This window comes from Dermacentor variabilis, chromosome 9, assembly GCF_050947875.1.
Source record: "Dermacentor variabilis isolate Ectoservices chromosome 9, ASM5094787v1, whole genome shotgun sequence".
Classification (NCBI taxonomy): Eukaryota; Metazoa; Arthropoda; class Arachnida; order Ixodida; family Ixodidae; genus Dermacentor; species Dermacentor variabilis.
Window position 1 is genome coordinate 81,215,011 of NC_134576.1, and position 21,610 is coordinate 81,236,620.

The 21,610-nt window shown below is 44.7% G+C and overlaps 1 protein-coding gene across 1 annotated transcript in view; it reads right to left on the reverse strand.

Moving 5' to 3' along the window:
- The window catches only part of LOC142558074 (uncharacterized), a 33,555-nt gene that overhangs the window by 2,852 nt on the left and 9,093 nt on the right, over positions 1 to 21,610 (reverse strand). Inside the window, exon 2 of the mRNA XM_075670235.1 lies at positions 14,850 to 15,128. Within this exon, the coding sequence (XP_075526350.1) occupies positions 14,850 to 15,128 (279 nt within the window). The remainder of the gene's footprint in view (positions 1 to 14,849; positions 15,129 to 21,610) is intronic.

Here is a 21,610-nt window from a genome sequence, read left to right on the forward strand (position 1 = left end):
TAAGCACAGTGAGATGGAGCTTAATACGGAGCCCTGTGATGTTGTGCTGCATCTCTTCCCGTTTTTCCCACTTTTAGGTCTACCAATGGCACGTGGGGTTCTGTACAAAGTTGGGATGAAGTAACGTGTGTATATGCGCCCACAATAACTTCACCGCAACATATTTGTGTAATGCGGTGAAGCAAACAGTGTGTTGCGGTGACGGCCGGGTCGTAAGTGTGCCCAAGTTCCAGCTTCGATGTTCCTGTTGCCCTGAAGATACTGCACCGCCCGCTTTGCTGTAATACCACGTGCTCTAGAGCTCTCTACTTGCCGGAATTGTTACTTTCACATGGTAAATGGTCTCATCATAATACATATCTGTAGTGACGTGAAGCTCACTAATAGTGCCAAATGCTTTGACAGTGTCAGACTTAACAGATTTAGAATGGTATGACCCTTATACCAGCCCACACTTTCACCTTAGCAGTTTTATTAGGAATCTCAAACTAATCTTACAGCCCCGAAAGACAAAGTAAACGCCTCAAGAGTTGATTAGCAAGAAGTGCTTCAAACACTCAAAACAGACGCACCTTAAGTGATTAAATATTGCTAGCATATTAATGAAGGTTGATCAGACTTACTGATATTGGTCGCTTTACAGTGAAAAGAATAGTACTAGATGAGACGCAAGCGACTCGTGTGCTGCCTGGTTATGCACGCCACATGGGTCCTAGCAATACCTTAACAGGGTTCTTATTCACGCATGCCTGCTTGCGTCCTCTAATATTTTCTAATGTCAGAGTTATAAAAAGCAACTGTAGCCATAGGGCTTTAAACTCCACAACTCCAATTTTGTTTCTTTTATACTCATTACAAGCTATACATAACGCTGCATAACAACATACGCCTAGGTAATGGCGAGATTTTGTGACGAAAGCAGTGCTGACTCAGTTAGAGTTGCCTGTTCTAATATTACTCCCAGAATTCTTCAATCAGTTCATTTTTTAAGCATGGAGCATGTCATGCCTCTCAAATGAGCTGCATTGCACTGCACCACATGATGCTCGACTAGAAATTTTATGAAGCAATAAGTTACTAGATTTAACTAAAAACAGCAAAGTCTGAAGTTAACATAACCTACAGCTCCTAAAGTTGGTAATTATTAAATTATGGCAAGGAAAAAACAGCCTGAATAAACTTATGTCTGCACTGTCTGCAAACAAACTTTTATTGTTAAGAGAATGCATATCCTCACGTAAACAAAAAGCAAGGAATTGTGTTAAATATATACGATCAGGTGCCCTTCTTCATACACCCTCTCTTTAATGCACTGTAAGGGTTATCACGATCAAAAATGCAGATCCAACACAGTGTTGAAATCTAAATACCACGAAGCTTGTCCGAGTTGGTGAGGTTGCAGCTGTAGCAAACCACATGAGCACAGCACCACTGCTTGTAGCTTTTAACCCTGTGGGTCATAGGTGACGGTGATGTGCGATGCTTCCAGGGAAAAATGTTGAGAGGATGAGAAGAGAGGTTTTGCAGAAGATAGCAGCTTCGTGTAGTGATGCTACGAAGCCTTCAACGTGTGACACTGGCTAGCAGTCGGGGACGGTAACATCAAACATTGGTAGGTCTCATTCAAGTCACCTGGAGTCATCTTGGGTACCATGTGCAATGGACTTAATCATGGGCTGGAAAATGGATGCACGATTCGTAGTCCCTGCATGTGCTCAAACACGCGGCAGGTAATCTTGAGCAGGTCTGCAGCTAGGCAACATGAGTGAACATGTGTAGAAGGTCCAGTAGTGACAGGTGTATGCGTATACAAAATAAATAAATATCAAAATGCAGGTAAGGCTTCATACCCCGTGTGTCTCACTAGCGTACCCATTCTGGGGGATTAGCAAAGAATGAGCACATACCCAGTTGCACATACCCTGTTCCGATGTTGTCTATTACGCCATACAATAATCAGCAGTAGGTTGTCTTTGTGTACATACCCCGTGACCCAAGCAGTCACAACTATATATGGCAAGAAAACGAGGACAAATGACATGCCTTGGGGAAGCGGCAAAGAAAGTGTCGGATTAATAAACTGGAAATAATGAAAGAGGATGATGTGCAGGGAGCTGATGGTGCATGGAACTTTACAGTCAAAAACACATTCAAACAAATGAGAAACAGCAGAGCTGTGATAAATTTCGCCTACCTTGAGTGCCCACATTAGTCGTAATTTTTGTAGGAAGAATGGGCCCGGTGCTCTTGTACGAAAAGCTTTTAAGATAACATTGACCTCTATAGCTATCTTGCCTTGTGTAAATCAACTCCATACTATGCTTGCAGAATTCTTAACAGTACCAGGCTACTATGGCATCTGCTGCCCTTCACCATGTTTCCCTCCCCTTGGCAAAAAGTCCTAAATTAAGAGTGCCGATTATCTGCTCTTTCCATCGCATGACCTATCCTGTCCAATAAGTACTGTACCTGTACTGTATCTGACCTGTCCAATAAGTACTGTACAGTTCTTGTCTCATAATGCTAAACCTGTTTAGTCTCATCCACCAAGCATTGCACAGTCCTGTTTGTTTTCAAGATTCTTTGTTATCCACCATGTTTCAGCCCTTGAGCTTAGTGGCGGTAGAATGCACTGATTGTGTAGTTTTCTATGATAACAAGAAACTCAACTAGGCACTCCAATTCATTCTTATTAGGTGTTATACTCATGATCCAGGTCCCCTGTGACTACTGGGCCCAGGCAAGCATACTTCTGTAACAGGTTCGAGAAGCTGTTCACCAACCAATGTGTCATGCCAAAGAGAAGGCCAGTAAATGCTATGGCACCAAACAGAGAGAGATGACCATTTGAAGAAGCGCTTGGCTGCATTAGAGGTGCAATCAGATGGGATTCCGAGCATTAGAACCTCAGACGTGTCAGCACTGTGTCCAGAAACATTTACAGACACATTGATGTGCTGGTCTGGGTCCCACCCACCACCACAGTTGGTATCACCTGGACATTGCTTGGCAAGGAGGCACCACTGTCGAAAACCGGGACTATAACTGGGCTTACAATCTGGCCTTGTCTATAGCCGATGGATTTTCAGCAGGAGTTCACGAGAAAAGTGAGCGAGCCTGGCATGTTGAACATCGCAGACGCCTCAGGGCGATTATGCTGCATTCATTTCGACTGTACTCACACTGCAATCATATTCACTACAGCATGCTATGTTCCTGCTATTAGTTTTGAAGATTCATATAATAGTGCTGCTGCTGTAAGCATTTATAACACAATGTAAACCTAATTACTCTTGTATTTCCTCTGTATTCATTGAACCTTTTTCGTCACGGCAGCTCGATGAAGCATACATGAGCATGCCTCCTGTGTCACGCAGACTTTGGGCAAAGGTGTAAAACAGGCGGTGACAGTTGCTGGCACCAGTTTCGTGGGGATGCCACTATTCCGGGATAGTTCTGCGGGAAGCCGCTGACCAGCCTCGAGGAATGGATTCTTTGAGTGTGTTCGATTAAGTTTGCGTCATGCTTGCGTTTGGTGCTTATCGTCCTTCCTAATTTGGTACAGTAAAAAAATGTTGAGGCCTCCATAGGAATGCTTTATATGTAGTATAGACAATGAAGCTGATGATAGTGCTTTCAGCTGCTCTTTCCTCTTTACTACTTACCACAGTACTAGTGAAAAGAAATTACAAACAAAAAAATGCAACGCAAGAGAGCTAGTGTCATCTTTTTATGTGGTAACGAAAAGTAAAGCAGTAAAGTGCAGAGGATTAGAGGAACCTCTGAAACTAAGGGCACCGCATTTGTGTGATGGCGGTGAGCAGCAGGACATTGTTGTTTGCCATGAAGGCATTCGAAATACGCTAAACCTAGTAAAGAAGTGCAATAGGTGCAAAAGGTGCATTAGGTGCAAGGAATAATGTAAATAATGCAAAATTATTTTTTTCTCTCCCACTTGAGCTGTTTGAAGTCCACTAGTTTCCAAGACTGCTCTACATTTCTGATGGCTTGTTCTATATCCGTTGTGCAGAAAATTCAGACAGTGACAAAATTATCATGCAGTGAGGTGTGCCCATCCGAGCCAAACTTCATTATCCCAATATTTGGGAGGAACCCCATAAAAAAGGCTACACTAAGTAACCTAGTCGACTTAGTCTGGCGCTCTCGGGTACATAGCATATACGTATGGTGAAAGTACAGTCCGCGACCGTCAACCGCGGGTTACCCTTCTTCTTACGCGTCGGGTGGCGTAAACTCGTCAAAGTGATCGTTTGAGAATGCCGCTCATGCCTTCGCAGCATGTTCCCACGTCCACCATTGCATGCGTTTCCTCGCACTTTTCCCCGGCTGTTAGCTTAAGCACTACCTTCTCTCAAAGCATATGTTCATCAAACCGCCAAGCGCGGCTATCGCATAGGTGCCTATTATGTTTTGAGTAAAAGGCTAGTCGTCATCTGGCAAAGGTCGGTGCACCCATACACATGCCAGCAATCGTCAGCGCGTGAAACACGATACTGCGAGTGCTGCTCCTCCACAGCACACGTTATCGCGCTGCAAAACGTTCTACAGAGAGCAACTGAAAGCACATGAGTTGCTCATGAATCTGGACGCCTCTTACGCTAATGCAACCACCATATTTCAGTGATTTCCTGTACAAGATTTGCGTACAGTCGTCAGCAGATTGAAGACGACAAGACGACCGCTGTTAATTCTAACGCGGCGAACCGTACGAGATACGACGGCGAGGAACTGAGAGCACACGAGCAAAACATGAATGTGATCACCTCCTACTTTGGTCACGCCGCCATGTATCAGCGATTCTCCGTACACCAAGATTGAGCACAGAATCTACTTAAGGGCTCACGGTCGCGTTGTCGCATATCATTCGTTGACGACTAGACACAGGGGATAATTTGCATACGCGAGTTTTCCTAAAATAATTACTTCATGCAAAGCCTGCACTGCGACCATTCTGACACCACGGGGAGGGCCGCTAGTACGCGTATTTGTCCAATCTTCTTGATCATTGCTTCAGATGTTCTTGTCGCTTTGCTTACTACCCCTTGTGTGCCTTTAATTGACCTAAATTCCAAAGCAGTTTCACATTTTCTAAATCCATGAGGCAATAAAGCTCTTGAGCATACATAATCACTACGGAGTGCGCGCGAATATACCTTTTAAAGTAGGCCAAATTGAAACGCGCCAAGCTTCTCAACGTCGTGGATTGCGGGCGAGAATTTCTTTAGGGGCTTTCATGCCGGTTTTTGAAACCATGCGTACGCCTGCTGTAGTGGTTTCAATGTCGCGCTTCTCTGCTAGAGGTCCTCTGTTTGAATCCTGCCGTCGGAGAATTTAATTACGTTTCACTTTAGTTATTTTTAACACCGTGGTTTCTTGGAAATTATAAGTTTTCAAGCTCACGAAAACCGTTTAAATAGAGAAGGTTGAAGCTTAGGCAAATTTATTTGCTAAGTAGGATTCCCTTGCTGGCTGGTCCACCCAATTTGCAGTTCCCGTAGACACTAGCGCCATAGTTCTCTACGTCTAGCTGTTTCAGTGTAAGCAGTGTGGGTGCCACCCAACATTAAAGAAACGTGATGTTTCAGCCAAAAACAGAAACCACAATGACGCGCGACATCATCGAGGCCCACAGAAATGAAGTGCTGAATGAAAACTGTGTGAGTGCGCCATCTGTTTTGCTATCTGACAAAGCAATGGCGCCATTTATCGGCTGACGTGTTGTGAGACCCGCTTTCCCCAGCCGCGCAATGCACCATGAAAGGGTGATCATTCCATGTCTTCACATTTTTTATGTTTTTTTATTATACTGACGATGACGTGGCATGGTCAGGAGCAGTATGCTTCAATTTCCACGCTTCTGCCTTTTACAGGCTTACCTGGCTTCTTTTCTGGTTCTGCGAGCGTCGTCGGTGCAAGCATCGCCATGTTCCACACGTGCATGGCCGTTCCCGTCCCGCAACTGCAGTCACCGACTGCCTGACTTTCAGCCGCAAACGAAATCAAGGCCAGATGCAAGCGCTATCGTCCCATCCTTCTGCGCATGATCTCCTTGCACGATGACGTCACAGCCAGGAGCGGACATAAATGGACGGCGGTGCAGTGGTCTCTTCAGTGGGCACGGAGGCACGGCCAGGAACAGTATGTTTCGATTTCCACGCTTCTGCCTTTTACAGGTCTGTAAGCCATATTCTTTGTGCGCTAAGGAAAATGATAATCGTTGTTTGTCCTGCTTCCGTGCCCGGAAGTGCTTGCTAACATTGCCTGTGATTGTTTTTGGATGTTTTTTTGTTACTTCGTTCCGGTGATGTGGAAGCAAATCCGGGCCCTGACAGGGGAACAAAAGCCCTGCTCGATATGGATTCATTGCATGATGACCCATCCGAAAAGATGACAGTTATATTTAGCCTCATTAGAGACCTTCATGCGCGCTCAGCTCATTCCGCGAAAGTCCAGAACCAGTTGGCAACTGATATTAAACATATAAGGACGAGCCAAAAGAAAATCGAAGCTCAAGTTACATCAAACCAGAAGAGGCTTGATGAGCTTCGAACAAAAACTAAATCAATTGAGCTCCTAGAGCGCGCTGTTGATCACGTAGAGGACACAGTCGAGTCGGTTGACGCCCATCTTGGCCATTTACAATGCCGCCTGAACGAGCACGAGGTCCGATCTCGGCGCAACAACATAATTCTTTGAGGCATTCCAGATTCTCAAGAATCGGGGGAACAATCCGAGTCCAAGATAAGGTCCATCTTAGCAGGTGCGCTTGACGCCCTGTCGGACAACGCGATCGAGCGCGCACATCGCTTAGGGTCATATTTGCAAAACAAATCCCGCCCTATGATCGTCAAATTTGCTGATTTCAAATTAAAAGAAAAAGTTTTCTCAACAAGAGCAATACTGAAAGAGGAAAATATAAGCCTTAGCGAAGACTTTTGTGCTGCCACACGTGAAGTGAGGCGCAAACTATTCCAGTTTGCTAAAGATCAACCTGGGCACCCACCTACCAAGTGCGTTACAAAAAGTTAATAATAAATAAGAAACAATATGTCTACCACCGGATAAGTCAATGTGTCAAAGAAAACGAGTCGTCACGAACACGGAGAGCTATAGACATTACAGAGCATGCGCCTGGGCAGTCGACGTCCCCTGCTCACTGAGTGAGATAGGAACGCGACAGGGTCAACAAAACGCAACCTATCGAATACTTCATTTCTTTTTAATAACATCCGAATCAATACCAACAAACGCGTTGCTCTGGAATCGGCCATCGACACGTGCGGGCCGGACATTATCGCGTTAGCCAAAACATGGCTTCATCCACAAATCGGGGACCATGAATTATTCATGAACTCGTGCGACTTTTCTGTCTACCGCTGTGACCGCGATACACGCCAAGAGGCGGTTTACTGCTGGCGATAAATAAAAGGCTGCCTTCAAATTGCATTAAAATTGCATCCAGTTTGGAGATTGTATGGGCAGTCGTTAAACTACACATCTAAAAATAATTTCGGGTGTCTTCTATCGCCCGCCGAATTTCACTGCAACATTTGTGAGCGATTTGCACGATGCCATTCATAGTGTTTGCTCTCGTCACACCACCTTGCCAATTTTCCTGCTTGGTGATTTTAATATGCCGAATATTATGTGGTACAATGATCCCCCCACAGTGTATCCTAACTCCTCTATGGCGCAAGACTTCTTAGAATTGTGCAATTCCTTTTCGCTGACCCAAATGGTTTAGGAACAAGCAAGAATAACCACATCTGTTTCCAATACACTTTACCTTGTTTTTACTACCCGACCCGATCTTATTACCCACCTAACATGCTTGCCAGGTATCAGCGATCATTGCCTACTTTCATTTAAAGTTTGCCTCGAGCGACCTAAACCAATTAAAAAGATAAAGACATTAAGAAATTATAACAAGGCTGCTTTTCTTTCAATTAATAATGAACTCGCAGTGTTCCTTGATGAATACTTGCGTGAATTTGAATGCCGTAATGTTCTAACTCGAGTATCTTTGTTCTTAAAATGATTTAATTAATAGATAGGGAAATTCATATTTACACGATCACCTCTAATCTAAAAAACCATGGTATAAACATCAGCTAAAACGCTTGTCTAATAAAAAAAAGCGCCTGTTTAAATCGGCTAAGCTAAGCCGTACCAATGTTCGTTGGTTAGCCTACAAATAGAGTGCCGATGAGTACGCGCAGGCCCTAAAAGACACCAAAGATAACTTCCTAAGCAGCACATTACCTCGTCTGCTTAAAACTAACCCTAACAATTTTGGCGCACGGTTAATATTAAGGACAATAATATACTAGCACTCAGTGACGTTAATGGTGACGCTATATCGACCAACCAGTGTCTCGGAGTACTAAATGAAGTTTTCGCAAAACATTTCTCGTTACCTAGCAATTCCACTCCGCCACACCTACGACCATATGACCTTGATGTAATGCTCCCTCTCATTATCAGCTATGATGGTGTCGCAAGCATCATTAGGTCACTAAAACCATCCTCTGCGCCGGGTAGTGATCACATTACTGTGAAATTCCTTCAAAGCACAGTTTGTTACACATCAATCATCTTCACTAAAACTTTCCAGCAATCATTGCACGATGGTTTCCTTCCATCCGAGTGGAAAGGCGGGAAGGTAATTCCAATTCATAAATCAGGCAATAAGCATTCCCCTCTAAACTACGGACCGATTTTGCTCAGAAGTATACCTTGTAAGATACTAGAGCATATCTTGTCTTCTCATCTTGCTACTTTCTTGGAGTCGAATTTATTTTTCGCACCATCACAGCATGGATTTCGCAAATCATACTCGTGTGAAACCCAACTAACACTTTTTGTACGCAAACTAAACACCATTTTTGACAATAGGTCCTTGGCTGACTGCATTTTCCTTGGCTTTGCTAAAGCCTTTGACAAAGTGTGTCACAAACTGCTCATCTATAAATTACGACTACTTAAGCTCGATCCCTGTATTTTAATCTGGATTGAAAGTTTTCTTGCTAACCGTTCTCAGTTTGTTTCAGCTAACGGCGCAAATTCGGAAGAATGCACAGGCCATTCTGGTGTACCGCCGGGCTCAGTCCTCGGTCCTCTTCTTTTGCTCATCTATATTAACGATTTACCATCCTGCGTATCCTCGCATGTTCATTTGTTTGCCGGTGATTGCGTATTGTTCCAGAAATAACAAGTTCGAATGACGCCGATCTTCTTCAAGCTGACATTAACGCAGTCTTTGAGTGGTGTAATACATGGCTTATGGAACTAAACATTAAAAAATGCGAATTCATGCGAGTGTCTGAAACATTACTAGTTTACCAACTTATCACTTAAACAATTCACTACTCGACAGCGTATTTTCATATAAGTACCTCGGAGTTCACATCAGTAGCAATTTAACATGGAATACTCACATTTCTCATGCTGTCTGCGAAGCTAATGGCATGCTCGGATATCTTCGTCGTAACTTTGCAAAATCACCTTCGTATCTCAATCTAATGCTATATAAAACACCCACTCGCCCTAAGTTAGAATGTGCCACTTCAGTTTGGGATCCGAATTAAAATGCTTTGGTACATACGCTTGAAATGGTGCAAAATAATCCGGTCCGTTTTATACTCTCTAATTATAGTCGAATCGCGAGCATCACGGTAATCAAAGCTAACATTAATTTACCTACGCTTGCTTCTCGACGTGCGATGCTTCGCTTAAACCTTTTTCACAAACTGTATCATCATCCCTACCTGCGTGATTTACTAATACTTCTTCCCCATTACGTTTCGCACCGTTTGGATCATGCTCATAAAGTTGGCATTCCGTTGTGTAAAACAGAAACATTCCTACATACCACGCACATCAAATGATTGGAATTGCCTTCCCAAATTGGTAGTAACAATTTCAGATCATGAAAAATTTCTGACCTCATTAATCAATGCTCTGTAACATCTTATTTTTGTCTTCCTCTTTATGGATATTACTCTATATTTAGATAAACTGGACTGCTTCTTTGTATATACATAGTATTTTTTGTAACATGTATTTTGCCTCTTCATAACTACTATGGCATAATTAGAAACATTGTGCTGCTTCTTGTAGTTCGAATATTGTTGTTGTTCTGTGTTTTGTACCACTCCCCTCTGTAATGTCTGCTGACCTTGAGGGTATCATAAATAAATAAATAAATAAACAAATAAATAAATAAATAAATAGCGTATTTACATGCACGTCCTTCATCTCAGTAAAATCAGTTGTTAGCGCTACGTGCGGCTCTCGTGTGCATCTTCTGCGTCCTCGCCTTTCGCGCTGTTCCCTAGATCAAGACGTTGAATCAACTAGCCGACACATTCACTTTATTAGATCCCTCTAGGGATGACTCTGTGACCGGCGCTAGCCGGATTCAACCCGCGACTCCGAGATAAGCAGCGCGACGCTATCCCCACCCGACTAGCGTTGCGTGTGATAACGGGCGCTTTATCTTGACGCTAACATAAGTTTTCGAGAATCGCTTCTGGCCTGCAGAACAAATCGACTTATCCAGCTGGATTACTCGCATAGGGCATTACTTACATTGAAGAAAATAGTGCTGTAGACAAATTAACACGTTTTCACTAATCTACCAGTCGACTAATTACATTAACGCACATATAGCCATAGAACAATTGAAGCTAGGGATTTCACTAGGCACATACGCTTATAACGAATTTTTAAACTAGCACTATTTTTCAGATGAGTCCAGTCAATCTGGTAATAAGAAATACACTGTTATTCCACTCACCTTTATCACAAAACGTTTTTTAATGTTATGGAACAGAAAAGTTACTGGAACACTAGTGCATTGTTGCATATGATCATCTTGTAATATTTCTAATCATCCCAATAAAACTAATTATGATTCTGCTTTCGCTTCAAATTTTCGGAACTCTCATCTCAAAACTGCTGTAATCAGCAGAATTTATTCTAAGCGAATATGACTGTCCAAATGGCCAGCTACAATTAGCAAATTGTAGTATGTGCCCTAACGTAATCAGTTTGAGTTAATTAGCCAAAGTTTGTTAACTGTTTAAATATCCTCCTGAGTTCCGAGGTGTATTAAAGTTTACAGATTTTTGTGAGCTTTTCAGAAATTTATGTTTACGTTACAGAGACGAAAAGTGAACTTTAGTATTTCACAATTATCGGCTGTTTTCGCACAGCATGATGTCCAATATATTGGACACTAGAACTCTACCCAGTCATTCTTTTGGTAGTGGATAGGCAGTAGCAAAGGGCAAACTTAATATAGCAAATGGCTTCAAAATTGCAAAATCTGTTCAGTTATCAAAATTTCATTACAGAAAAAGAAAGAGCGATAAAGTAGGAGGAATAGAACTTAATTTTTTGGCGGTTGCCGTAGAAAGCCGTGCTGCTGGATACCGCCATTGCAAACACCCCTGATGGACCAACTACTAATGCATTTTCAAGAAAACTTTATAGATGACATAAGTAGGTATCTAAAATATTGTAAATTTTGTTTTACGGGCTAAAACGTGCTGCCGCCTGGATAGTGACGGAGTATTTGATGTTCAATATATTGAACAAATGCCGCATAGCCGGCACTAAGCAGGATATAGTTATTTTATTTCTCATGAAATAATGTCCGCAACTCAGGGTAATCTATCGCAGTATTTGCCAAAGACGATACAATATTTGCCAAAGACATGCTAAAGACGAGGTTTGATAAATTGTTAGTGATAAAAAGCTATACTCATATAGCTGAAGTACCTCGCAGTGTGAGCCTTGCATGGACAATGCTTTTGTATTACGGCTAAGATAAAAAATTGCTTCGATTATTAGTCGAAACATCGTTTTTTCGTTGTTTGAGCGCAATACATTTTTTTATTTGTTTTAAGGCTGTCGTGGTCGTACTGGAACCTTTATCTGAATAAAGCTTTCGATTGCAATGGACAACGCTCATCGTGCGTTCGTAGTTATAATTACCCGTGCGCTGCTTACAAAGTCCTTGAACAAAGTCACGCATCAATCGGGGCGAGAAAGATCGTCAGTAAAAAGTGCGATGCAAATTATTATTTGCATCGCACTTCTTTACAGGCGAGGTTTCTCACCCAGATTGATACGCGATGAAGGAGGGCTCCTACTCGTATGAGTTACAAACATTTATGCTCCATCCTCGTAGGCATCAGCTGGTCACAGCATCGTCAAAAAACAAAAACATTAACCCCGACTGCACTTTTGTGCCACACAGCGACGCATTCGGACCGATAGCTGACAAATTTCGAACTACAGTGTCATAAAGGCGTCCCACTTTTGCGACGTATTTGGCAGAATTACAGACAGGCTGTCGCGAGCTAGTATTCCCACTTTCTATGAACACGCTACGCCATGGAAAGCCTAAATTATGCAAGTACATTCGTTTGCAATATTTATTTATTTATTTATTTATTTATTTATTTATTTATTTATTTATTTATTTATTTAAGCACCTTCAGGCCCCGAGGGCACTGCAGAAGGGAGGGGAATGCGCGAAAAACAAATGTCTATAACACATAAATGCGGCAATACAGGAAACAAAAATAGCACAGAAATGCTGCAATACAGAAAACAAAAACAGGAAAAGGTAACTATGCTGCAGCAAAATGCAGATTACTGAAAGTAAACAAGATCTTCAATAGCAGATTTAAACAAGTAAGTGTCGGTAATTGCTCTATCTGAAGTGGTCAGGCGGTTCCAATCGTTACTTATCTTAGGAATGAATGAGTAAAAATTACCGACGATTACGTTACTTCCTAATGCGAAATTTGAGCGCAGCAAATAAGCTGTTTCACCTTTTCGATAGATTGAGGCAAAGAAATCGAGCAACACATGTATGCGCTATCACAGAATTTTTTTTTTATTTTTCACACGTATTCCTTTAACAAAGACTCCACTAACAGTTCTTGACAGTCATGAAGGAAGCTTTGTGGTCGGAGAAATAGACTGATATATGTTCGACTTGGTACACCAATGCTTGATTCTCAAAGACGAGATCTATACAAGTGCCTCGCGAGGTTGTCACAGCCGTGGGACGCGTTACGAGCGAGAGGAACGGGATGTTCTCCCGCATAAGTGTTAGGAAATTGCTGTTTGTCTTTATGTCAAGCCGCCACCGATCTGGCTCTCTGATTGCCACCGCACAGGGCGAACGGCAGCGGCAATTTCGGCTCGGGCGGTGCACATATACAGATCCGCCGCCACCGATCTGGCTCTCTGAGTGCCACCGCACAGGGGTTGCATTGGAGGAGGAGCGAAGAAAGGAATTAAGTTCGAGCCGGCGCTTTGACAACCGGAGACTCGCAGGAAGAGGGGGGAGGGGGGCGGCGTGTACACCCAGCGGCAAACGATGGGGGCAGAAGCGCGCGCAGCAAGCGGACAACACGATAAAGGGGGGAGGGAAGAGATAGCAGCGACTGACTGATGCCGCTGACGCCGATAGTGAGTCAACCCCAGCTGCGGAGTTGGTTTCAGGGACAACGCCGCCGATGCCGACACAAACAATATGATACCCTCGCTTCCGCAGCGCTAAGAACCAGGTCTAGCCGTGGGAAGGTGGTCACGTATTCGTCGACGTGCCGGGGCCTACGTGAAATAACCGGCGCGTCGGCAACTGAAGAGCACCCTATCCGCCACACAAGAACAGGGGGGGGGGACCCTTCCCTCTCTTTCTGCATGGCGGCGACGGTGTTCTATGCAGTCACGTTATCTTGACTTTCTAGCGGCGTCAGCGGCATCCAGCGGTATCAGTCGGTCGCTGCTAGCGCTGGGGGGATGAAAGGGGGGCGGAGCTGGTTACGAGGCCGACGACAACGCCGACGACGACGCGAAACCCAGGAACGGACGCCAAAGAGCTGCGCTCTAAAATATCAGTTAGTCCGAGAAAACGAGACGCCTACTTTATGAAGGTGATCTCTACGGGATGAAATGTACTCTGGCTCATATTTAAGGACTTCTTTAAGATGGCAATGATGATAATTTTTGTTACAGAGTGCTAACCGAGACACTTTCTTTCGTAAGGGAAGAAGAGAAAGGTTCAAACTAGTTTTAATGGCAGACACACTAGACAGACAAGAGTAGCTGTGAAGTACGAATCTTGCGCTTAGATTTTGCACCGATTACAAAGTTTCAATGAGAGACTAAAGACCGGGATCCCACACCGAGCATGCATATTCAGGTATCTTGCGTTTGAGCGATTAATAGAGTGAAAGTTTTAAGAAAGATGGTGCCATAGAGTAATTGCGGCTTAAATACCCAGCATGCGATTGCCATTGTTGACAAGGACGGTGTATGGAAGAACAGAATATTGGTTATGAAAACATCTTCAGAATCATCAAAACGATGCCAGGGTGTTCTCCTCGTATGCTGAGCACAAACAAAAGCCGAGACTTCCAAACAATAGGAATACATTTTTGATGCCTACAGCATAATGCTAATCAATGCGATACACAAAAAGTAAATTACGTGTGCGTTGTTCATAGGCATTTCTTGTGTTTTTTTTTTCCGGCAAGGCACCATTGTGAACACTAAATAACAAAACAAGGCGACACTTCGCTCACTAGCAATTAACATCTTTAAAATATTCGGCAATATCTTGGCTTGCATTATTCGCGACATTCGTCACAACCTCAGTGTCCTCGACGCTAGTTCCGCGCAAAAGAAAAAAGAAAGCAAGCGAAAACTCGTGTTGCTTCTGTGACCAGCACTAACCTTCCTGCTGACTATTCTGAAGCCACGTCTCCATGTGTTCGTGAACTGCGTTCACAGACATTACGCACCTCTACCATTTGTCATGTGCGCCCCCGGCCAAATCCATATAAGAGTGACGACAGGCGTTCTGTCCTTCTCAAGGTGCCAAGCGATCCTGTCAAAGGCGATGAGTCCAGCAGGAGGAACATCAGCCTCTTGCAGGTTACTGGTGACCTTGAATGAACCACAAGCTATGACCCTTTCGAATGGGGGCGTGGACTCAATGTCATCCAAAAGGTAGTCGGCTGGTGTGTAGTTTGCTGGCAGCGGCTCGAAGTCGCTGGGTTTTGGCCGCCATACATATCCTTCTGGAAGCCACATAGCCACAGTGTTACTGTATTGTCCACATAGCGTAGTGGTAGTAACATAGTATTTACCACCTAGCGACTGCATTATCCAGAAAGCACCAGTTCAAATAGCGTCTGCTAAGCTGATCGCTTCGGAAATGCATACGTAACCCCCCTACGCCTTCCCCCCCCCCCCAGCGCACACCGCCACAAATACTCAGGTCACGCAGATACAGGCAATGACTATCATCCCTTGTGCTTCTTTTTGCGGCGTAACTGCTATCCTCCAGTTGCTCGAAATTTTTCGTGGCGTGCTAACGAAAAAAAACCTCAAACTCAAAAGCGGTTTGTGTCGGTGTTTTCACGTAACAAAACTATGTTATTTTCTCGTATATTCGAATTACAATTTGATGGTGTCTTGTCTGCAGGTTGTGTACAAGTCGAACGAGTTTTTTGACACATTATACATCGAGAAATTCAATTAGTCCAATAACTGCAAGAGTGAAGACGAATGACGATGTACCTCAAACGGCAGCTCCAAAAGGGCATTGTCTGTCAGCTCACGGGTAACAGCATTGTTTTCTCGTATATTCATATTACAACACGAAGCTACCGTGTCTGCAGCTTATGCATAAGTCGTACCTTACGCATTTTTCCGATGCTATTTGCTTTTAAACATAAATTTTGCTCAATAATGCAGTTGCGATTGGCGGATGGCCTAGAAGATTGATGATGCATGCTGCACTTCCGCGCATGCGCGTGCCCGTGTGACGCACGACACCTGTTGTGGTGGTGGTGCTTGCGCAACGTTGTTTAATGTCAGGTTGGGTGACGGTACCTGTCTAACATAGATACCAGCTTCGCTGTACAGGGCGCAATGGAGGCGGACTTTTTTTTTCATGACCATTCCTCATGCACGCTGATGATATCTATTCAGGTTTAGCCGGTTTAAGTGTTGTCAGAAAAAAGAAGTCACCTCATCCCCTAGTGTTTCACATCTATCGAAGACATGTCTAGTTGGGCGAGTTGGGGTACAGAGTGGGGCGGAGTAATTGCGCACGGCACTGTATCGCGTCACGTCTCATGTGACGGGAGTACGAGGAGCGTGCGGCTGCTTACAATGTTTCGCTCGCTATCTTTTGGGTCGGCCAACACATTCCGACGGCAAGTACTAATGGGATGGCCTTAGACTGCACTACCTGCGGATCTCCACTCGAGAGAGGCACAAACATACCAGATAAGAAAAGGGAAGCGTTCTTGCTTATATAGGCTTTGTTTTTAAAGAAGGACAGCATAAAGCACGTAAAACAATGTACATTTATTTTCACAGAATTAAGCAGACAATCCTGGCATTGCGCTTGTCATACCACTGCGTGTAGTGTGCTGAATAATGCTTGTACCGGACAGTGATTTGTGTGCTGCCGCATTGCACAACCAATGTCGCTGCTTCTCGGCCCCACAAGGCCCCTACGTGCCGCGGAGCTGACGCTGACGCTTTCTCCTTAATTATAGCAAGAGTGTGCTTTCATTCCACCAAGTTCATTCCGCAAAACGTTTATATGTCATTTCTGTTGGGAAGTTGGAAAAAAAGAAGACCAACGAAAAAAACACGCTTGGCAAAACGCAGGAAAATAAGTAGAAATTCACTTCCTGGTCTTCCAGTGCAACGACATAGCCTAGACAAATGGTATTAATATTAAGCGGCTGCGGCGGCCTATTTGAGTGCCACCCGTACTGCTTGCGCTAGATCGCATCTAAAGGCGGTCTTACTCGAAGCTCTCACAATTTCTGCAAGTTATAAATGGTAAATTGGGTCATACTGTCAACACGATAGTTGCAACAGGTGACTGCACTCCGGACGCCGGCTGTGTACAAATGTTGAACACCGCATGCTTTTCGCATTTACCAAAGAAACTGTTACCCAGGACTTTTTCTAACCAATCACCATAACACTGCATATGCTGTTGATTATACCCTCGGTAGAAGACATTCTTAATTATAAAAAAATGAATCTGTCTACTTTCGTAGGTGGCTACGAGATCAACTGAAAGCTGTTGAATGAGTGCTAAACATATAGGATCGGCAAGTCTGAGCAAGTTGTTGTCACTGTTAATTGCCTGAAGTGACGATACTGCTGCAAAGGAGAAAACGTCGTTGCAGTTGTGCAAACAGTGAATAATGACTCCCATTTCGTTTAGCTCCACATTTTCTTAACCTGCGTGCTTTTCAAAATAATTACACTTCTCATATATTCTCATAACATTAACTCGTTTCACTCGGTAATTGATATTCACCCTTGTCAACAGTGATTAAGTAAGGAGCTTTCTTGTAAAGCGCCATTAGCAATCTTGCCCCATAACTTGTCACGTTAACCTTGATAGTAACTTTGAAACGGATGCCATCTATTTTAGGCATGATGAAGACTTGGATAGAAACTGGCATCAACGATTGCTACTTAGATTGTTATAATAGAGCCTATATACGTTGTAATTTGAATAGATAAATTATAAACCAATCGTTATATCCAATAACAAGTCGTACAAACTGGGTTGTTTGAGTGTCATCGCTTTACTGACAAGCACACATGTCTAGCGGCCGAAACAGTCTATGAGCGAGCGGTAGATACTGACAGTAGAGACAATAGGCTTAGAAATGCCGGAGACATATGAGCGCTGATTTCAAATATACACTGCAAGCATAACCAGTTCATTCGCTGGCTGTGTTCCTCCTAAATGTCCAGCTGCAACAATACATTCTTCAAGAGCATACAACCCAAAATTTATTTCCAGTACCACGGTCCTTATGCATTTCATTATCAGGTACGGCACATTCTCCGAGCAAGTATCTGAGTTTTCTCAAGATAATATTCAGTTTCAAAAAAGCTTAGCTGTGCATTGCATGTGTAACACGGCATGGTAAAGGTTAATGTCTCAAAACTGCCAGCGTTCATCGTCCGGATACTCTTTCGTAAAAATTACGCCCCTCGCCACACATATGAAAATAGATAGGGCATCTGGAACCAATTCAATATATATATAAGGTAATCATAGTTTTGTCGCTTTAAAGTAGTCTAAAGGCGGTCTGGATGTGTGTATATACGTCGAAATACATGCTGTGTTTCCATATCAATGGTGTTTTTATTATACATTATTGATATAACGCAAGTTTTCGAATCAGAAATGGCACTTCTTGCGCATGACTGCGCATTGTATCGGAAATTCACTAATTGTAAGGACAAAATTCGAGTGCAAAGAAATAATAACAAAAGTAATGATTGGTTCCTGTGGTTGTGGACGCAATTAAACATGAAGAAAGTAAGTTTCACTGAATTTATTTGATAAAAGCAAGCTCCTCCGACTTGTTAAATGATTTGTTAGGACTGCCTTTATTCAAAAGTCGACTGGATTTATTAAAGTCGACTGGATTTATTCGAAAGTAAAAACAGGTTCGCCGTGTTGCAGTGGTGGCGTCCCAGACGGGCAGCCGCCTCGCTTACAAGAAATAGCAGGGACAATTACCGTCACGGCGAGGCAAACTGGATTGCCGGAGCAAGTGGCAATGACCCGCACGGCGGGGACAACGAAGAGACGGACGGTCGCTACAAGAGCTCCCCCCCGCTCTTAGAATGCCGGAAGCTTAGGTGGAAATGGTGGAATGAATGAAGAGTTAATTATGTTCAAGATACGCCGGTTTCATAAGGTAGCACGACACTCTCTCTTTCATGCCGCGAACGTCAATCTCCAAGGCCTTCTCTGAACGCGAAACCACACGAAAGGGGCATTCATAGGATGGAGTCAATGGTGGCTTGATAGAGTCGCGTCCCAGAAGACGCGCGAGGTGTGTCCATCATAGGGAAACTAAACGCAGGCTGCCAGGAATGTAGCATCCCTGTGTGCTGTGCGGTAGCTGCCGGAGTGCCTTGCTGGGGGGCGAAGAACTGGGTTGGAACGCGGATTGCTGACCCATAGAGCATCATCATTATTGGTTGTTAGCAGCCCTAATAGTACTCGAGGTAGCCTTTCCACTGCGGGAACGACGCTGTCCCTCAGTCCCCACCACAGGCCCCAGTCCTGGCCGGCTACGCCCAAGAGCGCTCAGCCGAGCCTCGAACAACCGCTCGCACTTCGAGTCACTTTGTCCACCACTTCTTCGACTGCTGGCTCCGATGCCAAAGTTCTCATCCCCCCCACTGCTGTCTGTCTAGCGTGGCGGTCAATGACGCCTTCAGTTGACGGTGGAGACGCTCGACCATGCCGTTTCTCTCTGGGTGGGGAGCCGTGATGTTATGAGTGCGCGTGCCCAGCAGTCTCGCCAGGGTAGAAAATAGGGAGCTTTGGAGTTGTCGGCCTCTGCCAGTAGCCACACGAAAAGGAAGACCGTGCCGACACAACCGCTTAAAGAGTAATGCTTCCGCCACCGTTTCGGGCGTGATTTCTTGCAGAGGCGTCGCCTTAGGTCACCTTGAGTACCGGTTGACGCACGTGAGGAGGCACCTGAAACCTTGGCAAGGCGGAAGGGGCTCCACCAAGTCTAAGTGCACATGATCGTATCGGCTCTCTGGTGGTCGAAAGAGCTGCCCCAGTGAACGCGTGTACCGGGTCACTTTCACGGCTTGGCAGGCCTGGCAGCCTGACTGGCCAGATATGAATTGAACCGAATAATGACCGCCGAGACGGATGGGACACGAACGAGCGAGGAGCTCCCTGTGATGTGTCGCAAGTGACCAATGTTGTGTGGGGAAGCGCCACCTCCGCAGGCTGGAGTCAGGAACCTTTTTCCCTCCACTGGCGCAGCTCGGGGTCATGTAGCTCGGCGGAGGCTAGAGCTTGGGAATCCACAGGCCAGCAGGCACAGCGCCGATCCGTGACAGTGCCTGAGCTGCCTGATTTTCTCTCCCAGAGATATGGTGGATGTAGATAAAAAAATTCGGAGATAGAAGAAAGTTGCCGAAGCTCACGTGCTGAGCACGAGGAACTATTGTTCTTGAAAATGAAGGCTAACGGCCTGGGGTCGGTCAGAATGGAAAAGCTACAGCCTTTAACAAAAAAAAAACGTAGATCCTTGACAGCGCAATAGATGGCCAACATGTCCCTCGCGAAGGTGCTGTAGCGAGCTTTTTTATGTTTGAGGCGCTTTGAGAAGAAGCCCAGTGGTCTCCAGTCTGTGCCATCGTGCTGCTGCAGTACTGCACCCACGGCCCTGGTCGATGCTTCCATCATTATGCGAGCTGCCGCGTCGGGCAAGGGATGAATCAGCAACACTGCAGTCGCCAACTCGACCACAGAGGTAGACCAGGAGGAGGACTGCCCGGCTCCAGATGCTAAATTGGTCCACCTGTGGTCTGCGCAGCAGAGTTTGCAGAAGCACTGGCTCGCACAGAAACACAACCGTGGCCTACGCAGACGCATGGCGCAACTGGAACGGGATATCGAGAAATACTCACGAAAGCTCAGTCAGGAACACTGGCACCAGCTATGCGACCACCTTGATGGCCAGCTAGGGTCCAAAAACACCTGGTTCCTGCTTAAACACCTACTTGACCCCAGTCAGACTAAAACAGCATCACAAAAGAACCTTCAGAGGATCATACATTCTTTACCGGGAGATAATGATGCCCTTTTTGAAGCTCTAAAAAACCCCTACTTTAATACAAGCACCGATATTCATCTACCCGTAGCTGATACCGGAAAGGAAAACAGGGAACTAGACAGCGAAATTGCTGTCTAGAAAAACGTGCTGTCCTAAACAACATCAAAACAACAGCGGCGGCTGGCGAGGACCGCATCACCAATAAAATGCTACGGAACCTAGACGATCTGTCGGTTACTGAAATCACCAATCTTTTCAATATCCACTGGAAAGAGGGAACTATACCCACCAGCTGGAAACATGCAAACGTAATTTTCCTACCCAAACCAGGCAAAAAGCTGGAGCTAGAGAATCTCCGCCCTATCTCCTTAACTTCTTGCCTGGGGAAGGTTATGGAACACGTCATTCTTAACAGGCTAAACGAGTACACTTAAAACAATGGGCTGCTGCCCCATACGTTGATAGGCTTCAGATCAAATCTGTCCACTCAAGACATTATGTGGCAAATTCAGCAAGATATCCTACATCCGGGCCCTATAAGAGCCACCCGTACAATTCTAGGGCTGGACGTGAGCAAAGCGTTCGACAATGTGTCACATGCTTCAATACTCACAAATCTAGCCCAAATGAATGTCGGGAAGCGCACTTATAGCTATATTACAAGCTTTCTCAAAGATCGCACTGCAGAAATACATTTTGGGGAACTTAAAAGCGGACAATTTCAATTAGGTACAAGGGGCACCCCTCAGTGTGCGGTCCTCTCCCCCTTCCTTTTCAATGTGACCATGCGAAACCTGCCTCCATTACTGGAAAGGATCCCGCATATCAAACACTCCATCTATCACCATCATATCACCATCTGGACGAATAGCGGTTCCGATGGAGAAATCATGGAAGCATTACAAGCGGCCGCG